This window comes from Meriones unguiculatus, chromosome 20 (genome assembly GCF_030254825.1).
Source record: "Meriones unguiculatus strain TT.TT164.6M chromosome 20, Bangor_MerUng_6.1, whole genome shotgun sequence".
Taxonomy (NCBI): domain Eukaryota; kingdom Metazoa; phylum Chordata; class Mammalia; order Rodentia; family Muridae; genus Meriones; species Meriones unguiculatus.
Window position 1 is genome coordinate 3,336,321 of NC_083367.1, and position 14,297 is coordinate 3,350,617.

General features: G+C 44.5%; 1 protein-coding gene across 1 annotated transcript in view; it reads left to right on the top strand.

Annotated features, from left to right (window-relative positions):
- Nucleotides 1-483: 483 nt before the first annotated feature.
- The window catches only part of LOC132649581 (grainyhead-like protein 2 homolog), a 50,760-nt gene continuing 36,946 nt past the window's right edge, over nt 484-14,297 (top strand). The window contains exons 1-2 of the mRNA XM_060373658.1: nt 484-546; nt 1,445-1,609. Coding sequence (XP_060229641.1) covers nt 484-546; nt 1,445-1,609 — 228 coding nt within the window. The remainder of the gene's footprint in view (nt 547-1,444; nt 1,610-14,297) is intronic.

The window sequence follows — 14,297 nt, forward strand, 5'->3', positions numbered from 1 at the left end:
TTTATTCATGGTCTCTGACTTTCCTATGTTGAATATACATACTTTTATGCTAAAAGTTTATGTGCTTTGTTTAAAATATAAAGGTTTGGAGTTGGATATGACAGCTCAAACCTGTAATCTCAGCATTCAGGACAAGTTTAACCAGCTTGGGTTATACTTGTGGAACTGTGTCTCAAGGCACAGAGAAACAAAACAATGCCAAAAAAGAAAAGAAACATCTTGCTTTGAGGTTTCTCTAGGCAAGACCACTGGAGTGAGTGAAAAGGAAATAAGTTAGCACTCTCCACAAGAAGATTCTAGGCTGGCTAGGTGCATGTGGGCAGATATTTGCATGTAGGGTAGATGAAATGAAGACACAGCATTCAGCAAACTGCTTTGAACCCCTCAGGGATCATAGAAAGCAGAGGTGATCCGAGAAAGAGGGGGAAATAGAATTCAGACTGAGGCTAGACCAGCCAGCCTATCCCAGGGAGTCTGGAGAGCATGAGGTGGGTTTTCCTGCACCATTCCGCTCCCAGCAATAAGGAATCTTCCTGCAGTGCTGAGGTACCAGTTTCATCATTGGAGATAAGCAAATTGGGCTTTTCTGTGTAGCCCAACATGCCCATAACAGTACACAGCACCCATGCTGATCTCTATTGACTCCATGGGGAGTCTAATGGGATGACAGGGAATAGCTACATACCATAAGGGAATAGATACCTACTCTATAAGGGAGTCACTACATACTGGATGAGGGAATAGACACATACTATAAGGGAATAGATAACATATTGTGTAAGGAGTGACCATAGGACAGAGCCCAAAGTGGTCAGGTGATGACAGCCAAGTGAGATTAACGCAACGCTCTGGAGTACTAAGATAAGTTTTAGAAATGTCCTTCTTTGGCATGGGGGTGCCTCAGTGTAGTGTGTGCTTAGTGTGTGTTTGATCTCTATCACCATCACTGCTCATGGAAAGCCTTCACTCTACTGCAGTTCCTTTAGTGACATCACCTGACTGGCAGAATATTTTGCTTCTAAAAATTGTCCCTGTGTGTGTATTGGGGGAGCGGGGGATGGCTGTCAAAAAAGTGGGAAGTAGGAAGGTGAACAGAAAAAAAAGACCTAATAATCAAATCAGATAAAGACATGGTTCACTTAGATTTACTCTTAATAAAAAGACGTGAGTAAATTTTTTTTTCAGCCGTAGAATTCTGTAAGCAGAAATATGTAGCTTGTCACACTGCAAAATAGGCAAATCCAAAACTTTACCATTGACAAATAATGTGTCATCGAGGGACTCTTACTTTAGTGTACAAGCATGTGTGCGTGCATGGGTGCATATGTATGTGTGTGGCGTGTGAGTGTTTTGAGCCAGGGTCTCATGTACTGGCCAAGGCTGGTCTCTGTTACAAGGATGACCCGGAACTCTAGATCCTCTTGTCTTTACCTCCCGAGTGCAGGGATTAGAGGCCTGTGCCTCTCCTCCTGGCTACCACCCTGCTAAGCCCTTTTTCTCTTTCACTGTCATAGCTGACTACAAGGAGAGCTTCAACACCATTGGAAACATTGAAGAGATCGCGTACAATGCTGTTTCCTTCACCTGGGATGTGAATGAAGAGGCAAAGGTTAGTGAAACCTACCATGGCTCTTAATGAATGAAGACTCTTGTTCAAAACCCTGTGTAGTGTTTTCCTAGAAACTTGAGTCAAAAAGAAGAAAATGAGCATGGTCCCTTTCTTATTTTATTTATTTATTTAGTTATTTGTTTATCTATCATCTGTGTATCTATCTATGTATCTGTATGTATGTATGTATCTGTCTGTCTATTTTGGTTTTTAAAGACTGAGTTTCTCTGTGTAACAGCCTTGGTTCTCCTGGAACTCTCTTTGTAGACCAGGCCAGCCTTGAATTCACAAAGATTCAACTGCCTCTTCCTCCCAAGCACTGGGGCCCTGCTATATTCCCTTTTAGAGGATTCATGCCTTTGTCCTTTTGTTGTGGGGTGTGAGCTTCTGCTCTGAAAAAATGTGATGAGCTGCCATGTTGCCCCTCCTCAGTTCTTCAGGCCACATGTTCCAGTCTAGAACTTGCATCTAACACTTGGAGTCTCGTAAGCCCCCGGCTTCTCTATGCCACCATCAGGAAGCTTGTATCTTCACAGTAGCGACATACAGCTTCAGTAGGTGAAGGAGCAGAGCTCCAGAAGTAGGGCTTCCAATCACCTTCACCACGATGACTTTGAAACACTTCTTTGTTGACTGACCCTCTTCTGTTTCTTTGGGTGTAAGTGTAGCTGAGACATGCAGGGGTAAGTAATGTCTCTGACAAACAGGCATCAAGGACAGATGCCTGCCCTACCTTGGTTTGGATAAGGAAGTGTTTCCACAGATAGCCCTGTTTGCTCTCTAGCCACAGGTCTGTTTTGAAGGCCCCAAAGCTCATTCTGGGTCTCAGTGTCTTATTCTTCAGCCTCATTTTGCACTTAAAGGATGTTTCAGATAAAACCTAAGCTTGTTTTCTGCTTCAGTTGTGTACCTGTGTACCGGCTGGAGAGTGTTAGAAGACTTTGTCTTTCATCTCAGGAGGAGGTCAATGTAAACAAGGCTGTCAATGCTTCATTGTCCTCAGCGGGAAGGCTGGGTGAGAGAGGAAACTGGCTGGGAGTTTACAAGCAGGCTTTCCAGAAGAAAATGAATTGCTCAGTGTCTCATTCCGCTCATGTATAAAACAATGTAGGTGAAACTGGCTTTAGGCCCAAGAAAGCTGACCCAAATGGGCATTCAGTGACAAGTCAGCCGTGCAGCCTGGAGAATGTTCCAGAGAAGGGAACAGGCCCTACTACAAGATGCTTCACACAGAACTTCAGGCAAAATGTGTCTCTGGCATGCCTGCACACACCATGTGCTCTTGGCTGCCTGAGACCTCTCCAACTCTCTCCCTACTCCTGAGACTGTCACAGCTTACTGAGGTTGTCTGCGCCATTCCACGGCTCCTGCCACCTATCTTTCTTTAGCCTGTGCTGGCCCCTGCTCTTTATGTTTCTCTTTGAGGCTAGACTATTGCACAAAAGGGGTTTGTGTTAGGGCACAGTACTGGGATGTGCTGGAATCTCTGGCAGTCAAAACAAATGTCTCTACAGGCATCTTACTAGGTTTTGGGGGATATCGATCCAGCAAGGGATCCAGTAACCAATCAGCAGTGTGACCAGGGGGAGGCCATATCCACTTCATGGTTACTGAGAAGAAAAATGGGATTTTGCCACAGAAGATGTCCTAGAGTGTTAAAGCTAGCTCTAAACATGCACCACAGTCCTCTCCGTATTTTCAGTATTACAGTCTGCTGTAATGGATGGTAGAGACAAGTGAGTTAAGGGCTGTTTCAGTAGGGACCTTTGAAAGAGAAGTGGACATCCCAAGAGACAGGCTCCATGGAAGCTGATGGAATAGTTGATTTGGGGCTACACTAGCTGATCTTGCAGCCAGTTCATTCTACACCACTCACTTGCCATATACAAGTGCTCACTTTATGTATGCATGGATGGATACATGTATGTCTGTGTGCATGAGTGTGCACATGTGTGCCTGTCTGTATGTGAGTTTGCACATATGTGCACAGGTATACTTCTAGGCACACATACTGGTTTTCTGTAGACATTGGCAAATGGTCTTGGACAATATTTTATGATACTTCCTGCAGTAGTGTTTGTTTTATTTCCTTAATACCTATTTTTAGTGAATGTCTTTTGTTTTAAGTGATAAGTAAGCTTTTTAATGTTACAAATGGTTATTACTGATTTTATAGTAAGTAGACTGCAAAAGAAACACTAGGATAGCAGTTGTGGGAAAGACTGTCAGCTAAACAGGGAGGATTGGTGATATCATACAGAAAATGTTTTCTTTTCGGGGGTTGCTGTTACGTTTATACCCAACAGATATCTGCAGGCTTCAGGAGGGGGTCTCAGCAGCTCAGTCTATTTCACAGGATGTTTGGGATTTTTTTTTTGGTGGCCAGAAAACACAGACCTATGGTCCACAAAGCACATGTGTTAATATTGTGCATTTATGAATTATTCTAAATTTTAACATTTTCACCCATGTTTAAAAATAAAGAGTTTTTAGTTTGTTTGTAACATTTTTTTTGGAGATAGGGTCTCCCTGTGCTACCTTCTGGGGTGTGGGATTATAGGCCTAAACTATAATACCAGGCTTCATCATTATCATCATTATCACTATTGTTGTTTTTATCATTATTATTATTGTTATTATTATTATTATTATTATTATTATTATATGCAGGTTTTTGAATTATTTTGATAATTAAGAATTCTAGAGGCACTGGGCCTAAGTTTGCAAGGTTGTAAGTGGCTTTCATGATGAGTGACATTATCCTTAGTGCTACTCTGTTCTGGAACTTTCTCTGCCCAGCCCTGGGTATACATTTGAATTTTTACGCACTATGGCATCCACCCGAGGTTCAGGTCTTTGCTAGCTACCACTGTTGGGAGGTAGCAACACAATGAGATTTAAAATGTTTCTCATGTGTATGTGCCAAGTACTTTACCCACTGGGCCTTCTCCTTAGCCCCTCTTCTAATGTTGTGTTTATTGTTTGTGTGTGCGCACACTCCTGTGTGGTCCTTAAAATTGACCCCAGGACTTCCCATGTGCTAGGCAAGTGCTCTGCTTCTGAGGACCTTAGACAGCCCTGCCTCTTAGCCCTGCATCTATCTTTCCTCTGGAGCAAGCAGGAGAAAGGAGAGGACACCAACACTGAGTTATTTAGCTTCCTTTAGTAATGAACAACATTTGGCCAGGAATGTGCTCAAGTTCTGTGGTGGTCCCAGGCTCTGGCCATGGTCCCAAGCTGGCTGCCTGCTTCAGGCCTAGTGGCTGCAAGGTTCCACCTCTCAGAGCCGGTTTTTCCGGTTGTGCCACAGTGGCTTTCTGTTAGGTGACTCAAGCAGGCTAAACAGTCTTGGACAGGACCTGTTCCCCTCGGGGTCTGTGCAGTCTGGAGGACCATGCACTGTGCATTGTCTCAGGTTCTTGGTGTGTAGATGGTGGAGTTCTGAGTGTCCCCACTGTCCCCACAGGTGGGCATGGGTCCTGGCCAGTGCAGCAGAAGGCACCTGCAGTGAGGTACAGCTGTGGCCTAGACCTGGCACCAGAGTTTCCAGCATTTGTGTTTATTTTTTCTGGGGACAGGGGTGGTTTTTAAGCCAAGCTGTGTGGCCCAGACTGGCTCAGAACTCACAGCAATCCTCCTGTCTCAGCCTTCCAAATGCTGGTATTACAGGCATTGCCGGCTTCCAGCATCTCATGTCCCCTTCCTCAGTTTTATTTGCTGAGCTGTGGAATGGTGGGGAGTCAGGGTAAACACTCCACAGATGCCTGAGGTCCCACCCAGAGGGTTATGATGGGACAGCTTCTGAGCCTTACTTTCTCATATGACTCTCACCTGCAGGGCATTCCGATTTTAAGTTTCTCTTTAAAGTCAAACACTGGTACTAGAAAGCAGGTTTGCCAAGCACAAATCTCCAAGATGGTGATTTTTCACACAAGACTGTTGAGTCATTCAAGAGTAGTGAGCTTGGAGTACTGGTTCAGAGCATCTCTGCGACGGTGACATCACCCACACGGTGCAGCCCTAACTGCAGCTCTTTCTCAGGTTTCCAGGGAGAGTTCAAATGCCCCATGCCTCTTCAGTGTTGCTCTCTCTTCCATAGTGATTCCAAGGTTAACCTAGTCCCTGAGTGCTAGGATGTCTGTCATGGAGACCATACAGGAGACCAGCGTGAGCATTAGAGTGCTGCAGAATTCCTTGCACTCTTTGCCTTGTTACTATATTAGGAGACCAGCACACTACACCCTTTGTTTTGTGTTTGCGCCTTCCTACTCTAGCAAATGCTAGGATGAGGGAGGTCACCCCCTCCCCAGTCTTTAAAAAAAATCCCTCTTCAGCCAATATTTTAATTCAGTAAAAAATATTTCTCAATAGGGATTGAGCATAGCAAAAGTCCTCCCTCTTGATTAGTTTCTTTAGGTGTACAGATTTTGGTAGGTTTATCCTATATTATATGTCTATATGAGTGCAATCCCTATCCAGAAAGGCAAAGAGGATGAACATCAGAAGAAGGAGAAAAGAGACCTCTGAAAGGCTCTGCCCTGTACACTATCAAAGCAGATACTGAGACTTATTGCCAACCTTTGGGCAGAGTGCAGGGAATCTTATGAAGGAAGTGGGAGACAGTAAGATCTGGAGAGGACAGGAGCTCCACAAGGAGAGCAACAGAACCAAAAAATCTGAGCACAGAGGTCTTTCCTGAGACATACTCCAACCAAGGACCATGCATGGAGATTACCTAAGACCCCTACACAGATAATAGCCCATGGCAGTTCAGTGTCCAAGTGGAGTTCCATAGTAATAGGAACAGGGACTGTCTCTGACATGAACTGATTGGCCTGCTCTTTGATCATCTCCTCCTGAGTGGGGAGCAGCCTTACCAGGCCACAGAAGAAGACAATGCAGTCACTCCTGATGAGACCTAATAGAATAGGATCAGAAGGAAGGAAAAGAAGACCTCCCCTAAGAGTGGACTTGGGGAGGGGCATGCATGCAGAGGGGGGAGGAAGGGAGGGATTGGGACAGAAGGAGGGGGGGAACCACAGGAGGGATACAAAATAAATAAAGTGTAATTAATAAAGAATTAAAAAATATTTCTCCTTCACCACCACTAAAGACGAGTCTATTACATCTTTCTTTAGAAAAATTTTTGCTTACTGTCTATTATTATTATTAATGTGTCTCTCTGTGTGAGCCTGGGTGCACAGGAGTGAGGACATGCATGTAGAGCTCAGAGGACACTTTCCCAGAGTTGTATCTCTCTTTGTACCTTGCTCTGAGTCAGGGTCTCTTGTCTCTGTCACCCTCCACAGTCCAGGCAGGAGGACATAAACTTCCTGTCTCTGCGTCCCATCTCTCAGGAGGACTGTGGGATTACAGACACTCCAGCATCCCTAACTCCCTATCTAGGTTGTGGGAACAGGTCTCAGATTGCCAAGCTTGTGTGGCAAGTACTTTTGCCCACTAAGACATCTTGTTGGCCTTTCTTTTGACAAGTCTTAAAGAAAAACCTGCCAGGCTGTGGTGGCACATGCCTTTAATCCCAGTACTGGGGAGGTAGAGGCAGACCGATATATTTATGAGTTTGACAGAGCTAGTTCCAGGAGAGCCAGGGCTAAATGGTGAAACCCCATCTTGAAACAAACAAACAAAAGCAACCTAAAATAATTCAGTAATATTAAGCTGGCATAGTAGGGTATTCTTTGCTGCCTTTGGATTTAGCGTCTCTGCCTGTCAGGGTAGAACAAAGCTTCCTGTTTGATGCTGTCTGTCCTGTTTGCCTGAATACCTTCCACTAGCTGCAATTAAGGACTTGATGTGTCCCATTCATCCCTTTATTATTAGATTACCAGTGAATGTTCTTCCAGTCTCAGGAAGAGAGTTTCAGAAACATGTCTGTATCAACGGATGTTTAGGATGCAACTGGATGTACAGGGCTAAGAGATGTCATGGAGGACATTTCTCTGCATCTCAACTTCCAATTTGCATCCCAGTCCTGCAAGATTAGGTAGATGGAAGGGCGGATGCTACCCTCAGGCTCCTGTCCTACCCATCCTCATGGAAGCAAATCATCCATTACAATGAGACCAAAAAAAGTGCTATAATTTTCCTTTTCCAATAATTGCAGAGTGCAACTTACATGGGCCTAGGAGGGAAGATGGGCATCAGCTTCGCCTCCTCAGCAAAGCGGATTAAATGACTCTTCCTGCTTGGCCACAGGCCCCATGTTTAACATCCTCAGCCCCACAGCAGCTGGCCCCCAGAAAAGCTGGTGTGCTGTTTTAACACTTCAGAGCCCAGAGCTTTCCTTATCCTTATGCCCTGGAGCATTACTTGTTTGTATCATAAAAACCATTGTTAATCCCATCACTCAGGAGGCAGAGGCCAGGTGGATCTCTGTGGTTTGAGTCCAGCCTGGTCCACATAGTGAGTTTCAGGATAGCCAGGACTACACAGAGAAAAACCAAAAAGAACTACCACCACCAACAATAACAAAACCTGTCTTGAAAAACCAAAAAGAACTACCACCACCAACAATAACAAAACCCCAAACCATTGACCAGAATGGACGTAGCTACTACTTCAGATATTTTGCTCTCTTCAGCTGAGTGCTTGTATGTGTGTAGACTAACTTGACATCAACAATCTCTGCTGAATGTGTGTGTACGTGCCCACTCACACATGCGTGCTCTGAATAGCCTAACATTAGCGGGTCTTTCTACTCTGTACACACTAAAGAGCAGCATTTCCCAAGACTGCAGTTCTGAGGTATTTAACTGGGTTCTTTCTACCTTTACACATTTATTCTCTATCTACTCACCTCTCTAGCTCTTTCTCTGGTATCCTGAAATTTATTTTCACATTTATGGGCTTGTGTTTTTCTTTTATACTTTTTTCCTGTCATGAATAATAGAGACTTTTTGTTCTTTTCCTTTTGTTCAAAACCATGCAAGAGGCCCAGCATGTAACACACAAACAAAACTAAGATGGAGATTATTTTCAGAGAAGATGAAGGTATGTGCAACTTAAGCAATCAAATAAGCAAACACACTGCAAGTTGTTCTGACCTTCACACACACCCCACAGGAGAGAGAGGAGGAGGAGGAATGGAGAGAGAGAGAGGATTTAGAATAAAAAGTTGACTGTAAGCTTGTACCTGTAGAAACCCATCAGGTGATTATGGCCATGGCATGCTGACATTTCCCCTGAGCCCTGCTTCCTTACTAGTCTACTTCTAATTAATGTTAAGTATCTGAGTTTGCTCTAATATTTAAAAGATGTCATCTAAAGCTGAGGCTGTTTTTTGAGGAGTGGTTGTTGAGATGGCTGGCTGATGACAACTGAAGATAAGAGGTCTTCATCCATCTGTAAATCTGTCTCTGAGGAAGACAAAAGCCAATGGGAAGCAGTGCCTAGCAGCACCTGTACTATAGGGCAAGTAGGCAGAGTCAGTGTGTAGAGATCTGAGGACCTGTGTCCTGTAGAGCAACTTCCCTTGTCTCTCCTCCTGTGTGTTGGTTTCTTCCTTCAGGTGCTCCTCTCTCAAGGTGCAGCTAGTGGTGAGCAAGCCCTGCCCAGTCCCTGCATGTGAGCCAGGAATGGACAGTACAGTCCCTCTGAGTTTAAGAGACAGCTTGTTAACAGAGCAGGTCTGTGATGGCAGTGACATTTCACTACAAGAAAGCAGTGAATTGGGGAGAACAGAATTTTTTAATCTTGTACAACTTTATAGTTACTTTAGGTGAGTGAGATTATGCTAATTAAAAGCTATCCTTAAACTCAGTACCTATTATGTCTCAGGTTTGCTATTTCTTTTCTTCCTCCTCCTCTTTCACTTTTTCATTTTAATTTTTATTTGGGTGTGTGTGTTTGTATGCATTTCCCATAGAGGCCAAAAGAGGCTGTCAGATTCCCCTTGAACTGGAGTTATAGGCAGTTGTAAACTTCCAAACATGGGTGCTAGGAACCAAGTTTGGATCCTCTGGAAGAACACTGAATGCACTTACTTGCTGAATCATTTTTCCAGCCTCATCTAGCTGTCTCTTTTCCAGTATTTCTTTTTTCATCTGAGATGTCTAACAGGTGCTGTTGTTGAGTCAAGCTTTCATATAGCAGAGGCTGGCTGTGATCTCTTGATAATCCTGCCACCATTGCCCAGTGCTGGAATTACAGGCTTTTGCAATCACACCCTGCTTCATTGGTGCTCTGTGTCAAGTACAGCGCTCTTAGAAAGCTAAACTTCTGGGTCTGGAGATGACTTAGTGGTTAAGAGCACTAGTCTTGTAGAGGACCCAAGTTCTATTTCCAGCACTCACATGGTGGCTCACAACCATCTGTGACTCCAGCTTTGAAGGGTCTGATGCTTCTAAACTCATAGAGCCTGGGCCATGCAAATGGTATACATACATACATACACACACACACACCACATACACACACCACGCACACACACGCAAAACACTTCTGTTCATAGAATAAAATGCATAAATCTGAAAAGTAATTTACAAAAATCTAAATTTGGTAGTCATGGTGTACCTTCCTAGGGCATGCTTCTAAATGGACTCTCCCTTAAACTCTTCCTTGAACTCCTGGACACCAGAGGAGGGGACAAGATGTGCAAACATTGGTTTTTAGAATGCACAGAGAGAGCGAATGGACTGCCTAAAGGATGCCATAGTTCCGGGTGAGCAAGGTTCATAACTTTGCTGGCTCCCTACCCCACAGCATCAACAGGAAGTTGATGCCTTTTCTTAGGGAGCTTCTACGGCAGTTAAAAGATAAAGCCGTTTGTGCAGAAGTTACCATTCACTTAGACTAAGTTAGTATTTTGCTTAACTTAGGCCAATTTTAAGCAGGTTATCTGATAGAGAATATTATAGGGCATCCCATGGTCTCAAAAGTAAAGAGAGCACTGGGAGAGGCTCCTGGGAGAGGTCTCAGAAGGATTGAGTTACACACAGCAGAGCAGGGCAAATGGCGTTTTTCTGTGTTTGCTGGGGCGTGGTGTGGGCAGAGGGAGCTTTAAAAGGGAAAGACAAACATTTGCTGGAGTCTGTGGTATTGAACTTAAACAAAGCCTTGCCTTTGTTCCTCTTTTATAAGGTAAGGGCTGACAGGAAAACTGGAGCTAATGCTTGTGAACAAGGAGTAATCTTTGGATGGCATCTCACCGAAGATATCAGTTGATCTTTTGTTAGTGTGGAGCAGCCATGGTCTCTGCCCTGCATTCTACTTACGGCTCTGAACTTCACAGCTATAAGCTATTGTGTTGTGCAGAGAATTGGATTACACACTTGGATTTCATGACATAATGGTGTGTGCCTGTGTGCACAATGACTAATATTTGTTCAGCAATTACTATATATCAGGCACCCTGCTAGGCCTTTATACGTATTATCCAATTATTTGTGTTTCTAAGCAGGTGACAGCTTTCATCTGAGGAGTGAGTTGAAGTTAGTAGCTTACCTCAGTAACACAGCAAATGCACAACAGAGCCAACCAAGTCTAGGCTGAGCACAGTCCTTCCATAGTGCTGGTCTATGTTGGAAGGACTGTGAAGGGACATCTCCACTCTCACGGCCAGGGAGACAAGGGTGTATTTGAGGCAGCAGATGAGATACCAGTTTTGAGAGATGGGATTCCTGGCCAGGCACAGGTCCTGCTCTCAGAGAAGCTAAGACAGGCCTGGAACTAAGGTGAACTTCCAAGACTCTTGCCTCCACCTCCCAGCACTGGTATCACAGGCAGGAACCACTGAGGCATGGCTTTTTCTTCTCCACTTTCAGCTGGAGAAAACAACTTAAGCAGCAAATTTATGTTCCTGTGTACAGTTGTATACAAAAACCACACAGACATTCACAGTGGCATTGGTTATAAACTAAAAGCTGGAAACAGCCTAATTGGGGGGCGGGATTTCTCATTCTATATGTAAGCATTTTTAAAGAGACACAGCTATCAGATTTCATCATTATGTGGGAAAAGTGAGAATTGGGAATATGTGTTCTCTTCTGCCCTTTGCAGAATAGGACAGAACTCACATTTGCTTAGTACACTGAGGTACTTGACTGGGGAGCAAGGGTGGGAGAGTGTTTGCAGTTTTGCTTTTGGTGCCTTTTGAGTTTTGTATTGGATTAGAGCATTACAAAGTTTTTAGATCTGGGGATGTGGCTAAGTTGCTAGGCTGCTCACCTAGTATGTGCAAAGCCCAGGTTTTGATCACCAGCCACACACATACCAGGAATATATGAGGCCCTATCCAGAGAGGGTGTGATAGAGAGAAAGAGAGGACAAGAAAGCAAAACCACCAAAAAGTTGACTGAATTTACACTTAAATTCCCACAACAGGGAGCTTGTCAATGTGTGAAGCAGTCACTGTTAGGCAGTGTCCAAGGCCCTCCTCATCCTAGTATGCTGCTGTGTAAGATCCAATGGGGTGGCAGAGCTGAACAGTGAAAATTGGAGATGAATGGACTCTCTGGCCTAGACATCCCTCCTGCTAAGTTCTGTGGAGAAGTAGACTTAATCATTTTATTTTATTTTATTTTATTTTTTGGTGAGACAGGGTTTCTCTGTGTTGTTCTGGCTGTCTTGGAACTCACTATTTAGACTGGGATGTCCTTGAACTAAAAATCCCACCTTCCTCTGCGTCCCAGTGCTGGGATTAAAGGCATGCACCACCAGTCAGCCGATTTGATATTTTAAAAATAAATTTACCTTGATTTAATGTTTGTTTAATCATTGAGGCTTATAAACTGGAGTCATCTGAGGTTGGCTTTACAAACTCCCTGAGGAAAAATCTGGCCAGGATAGGGTAGTGTCCCCCTGAAAGAGCAGGGTTGGGGGCCCCTGTGGTGCAGTAGAGCTACCTGAGCAGTGCACAGGGGTGGCCTGCTTGACTGCTCTGGCTCTGAGGAAGAACAGTTACAAAGATGAGCATCATGGAGGTTGGCTGTGGGCTGTGTGGTGGGTGGCGAGGTTGGGGAAGCTCCTTACTTTTGCTTGTATGGCTCCTTTCCGGTTGAAAAGTATGGCCTCATTTAAATACCATAGCACCAAAGTGGGGATTATTAGAGCTTCTCAAAAGACAGGGTCTGCAAGAAGGAGGGCTGGCTGAAGGAGCTTCCTTCTGCTCCTTCCTTCCTTCCTTCCTTCCTTCCTTCCTTCCTTCCTTCCTTCCTTCCCTCCTTCTCCCTTTCTCTTTCTTTCTTTTTTTCATTCTTTCATTCTCTCTCTCTGTTTTTGTTCAAGACTTTCACCCTGCTCTCAGCTGTAGAGAAAGCTGGCATCTTCTAACCCCCTCACTGCAGGTGACCCCACTTACCACATGCATTGGAGGTTGTAGCCGAAGCCTCTGGCTCCCTGGGGAGCCCTGTGCCCTTTCACTACTAGCCTGCCTGGCCCAGGTTCGTCTTACATTTTTAATGTTTCTCTCACCTACTCTGGAAGGGTGTGAACCCTGCCACTCCGGAGCCCCACTGCTTTTCTCAGGTCTCACTGGGCCTCTTACTGGGTACTGTGGCCCACACCTACTTGTCCCACTTGACGCATGACACACGGGCCCCAGGGCAGCTTCGACGCTGATTCCAGGGATCTCCGCATCCCGCAGCCTTTGTTCTCACCCCTGATTCCTACAGGAAGCCTTCCCAGTTAAGCTCTTTACTTCTTTGCAAGTTCTCATAGCAAGTATGGTTTGTATTGTTCAACTAATTATGCTTGTTCCACAACACTGACTAGAACTGGGCATGAGCAGTGCTCTTGTCCCAGGAGCAGGGCCTGCTGTTAGAGAGCCTCTGTGCTTCTCATCTGTAGCCCTTCCAAGGGTGTGAGCATGTGTGGATAGGGAGGTGGTTAGCTGGACGGACAGACAGACAATCATGCTGAGTATGTTGTTGGTCTTATCGTAGCTATACTGCTACCTCAGTCACTAGGTAGGTAAATGGGCACGGAGACACGCTGTCAGGTAGCTTCAGAGGGTATATCCGGTCAGCAGTGACCCACTGTGTTGTCTTGACAACTTCAGCTACTCTGTCAGTCTCAGCTTCTAGGTACTATTATGAAAGCATGATTGTGCATAAAGGAAAAATGCATATTTGGAAAAAAATTATGTTTCTTAACCCATTGAGTAAATACTTGATGAGGAACCTGATGAGGAACTTGATGAGGAACTTGATGAGGAATACTTGATGAGGAGCCTGGCAGAATGAAGCTGACCTGAGACAGAGAAATGGCCTTTTGGGCTTTTGCCCTCATGGAACAGGTAACTAAACACATTAAATTCAAATACTATTCAGTGTATGAAGAAAACAGAAAAGAGAAATGCAGTCAAGTATGCCTCTGGATGGGAAAGAGAGAAAAGTAACTCTGGCTTGTGTGTCTGAAGAGTTAGTATTGAACTGAAGTCTCAAAGGGGGCGGGGTAGTCGTCCAGTCGTCCAGTGTGGATCTGCAGAGACAGCAGACCGAAGTGCCCTGAAATGGACCAGATTTGACGTGCTCTGAAAACAACAACAACAAAAAAAACACACTGGTGGTGGAAAAACAGAAAAACCATGGCAGGGTAGAATGTGAGAGCAACTCAAATGTTCATCTGTGTGTATTCAGACACACTTGTAGCATGTGTAAAAAATAAATACATTGTAAGAATGAAAGATAAAACAAAAAAAAAGAAATACAGTAATCATATCTACAAGTGC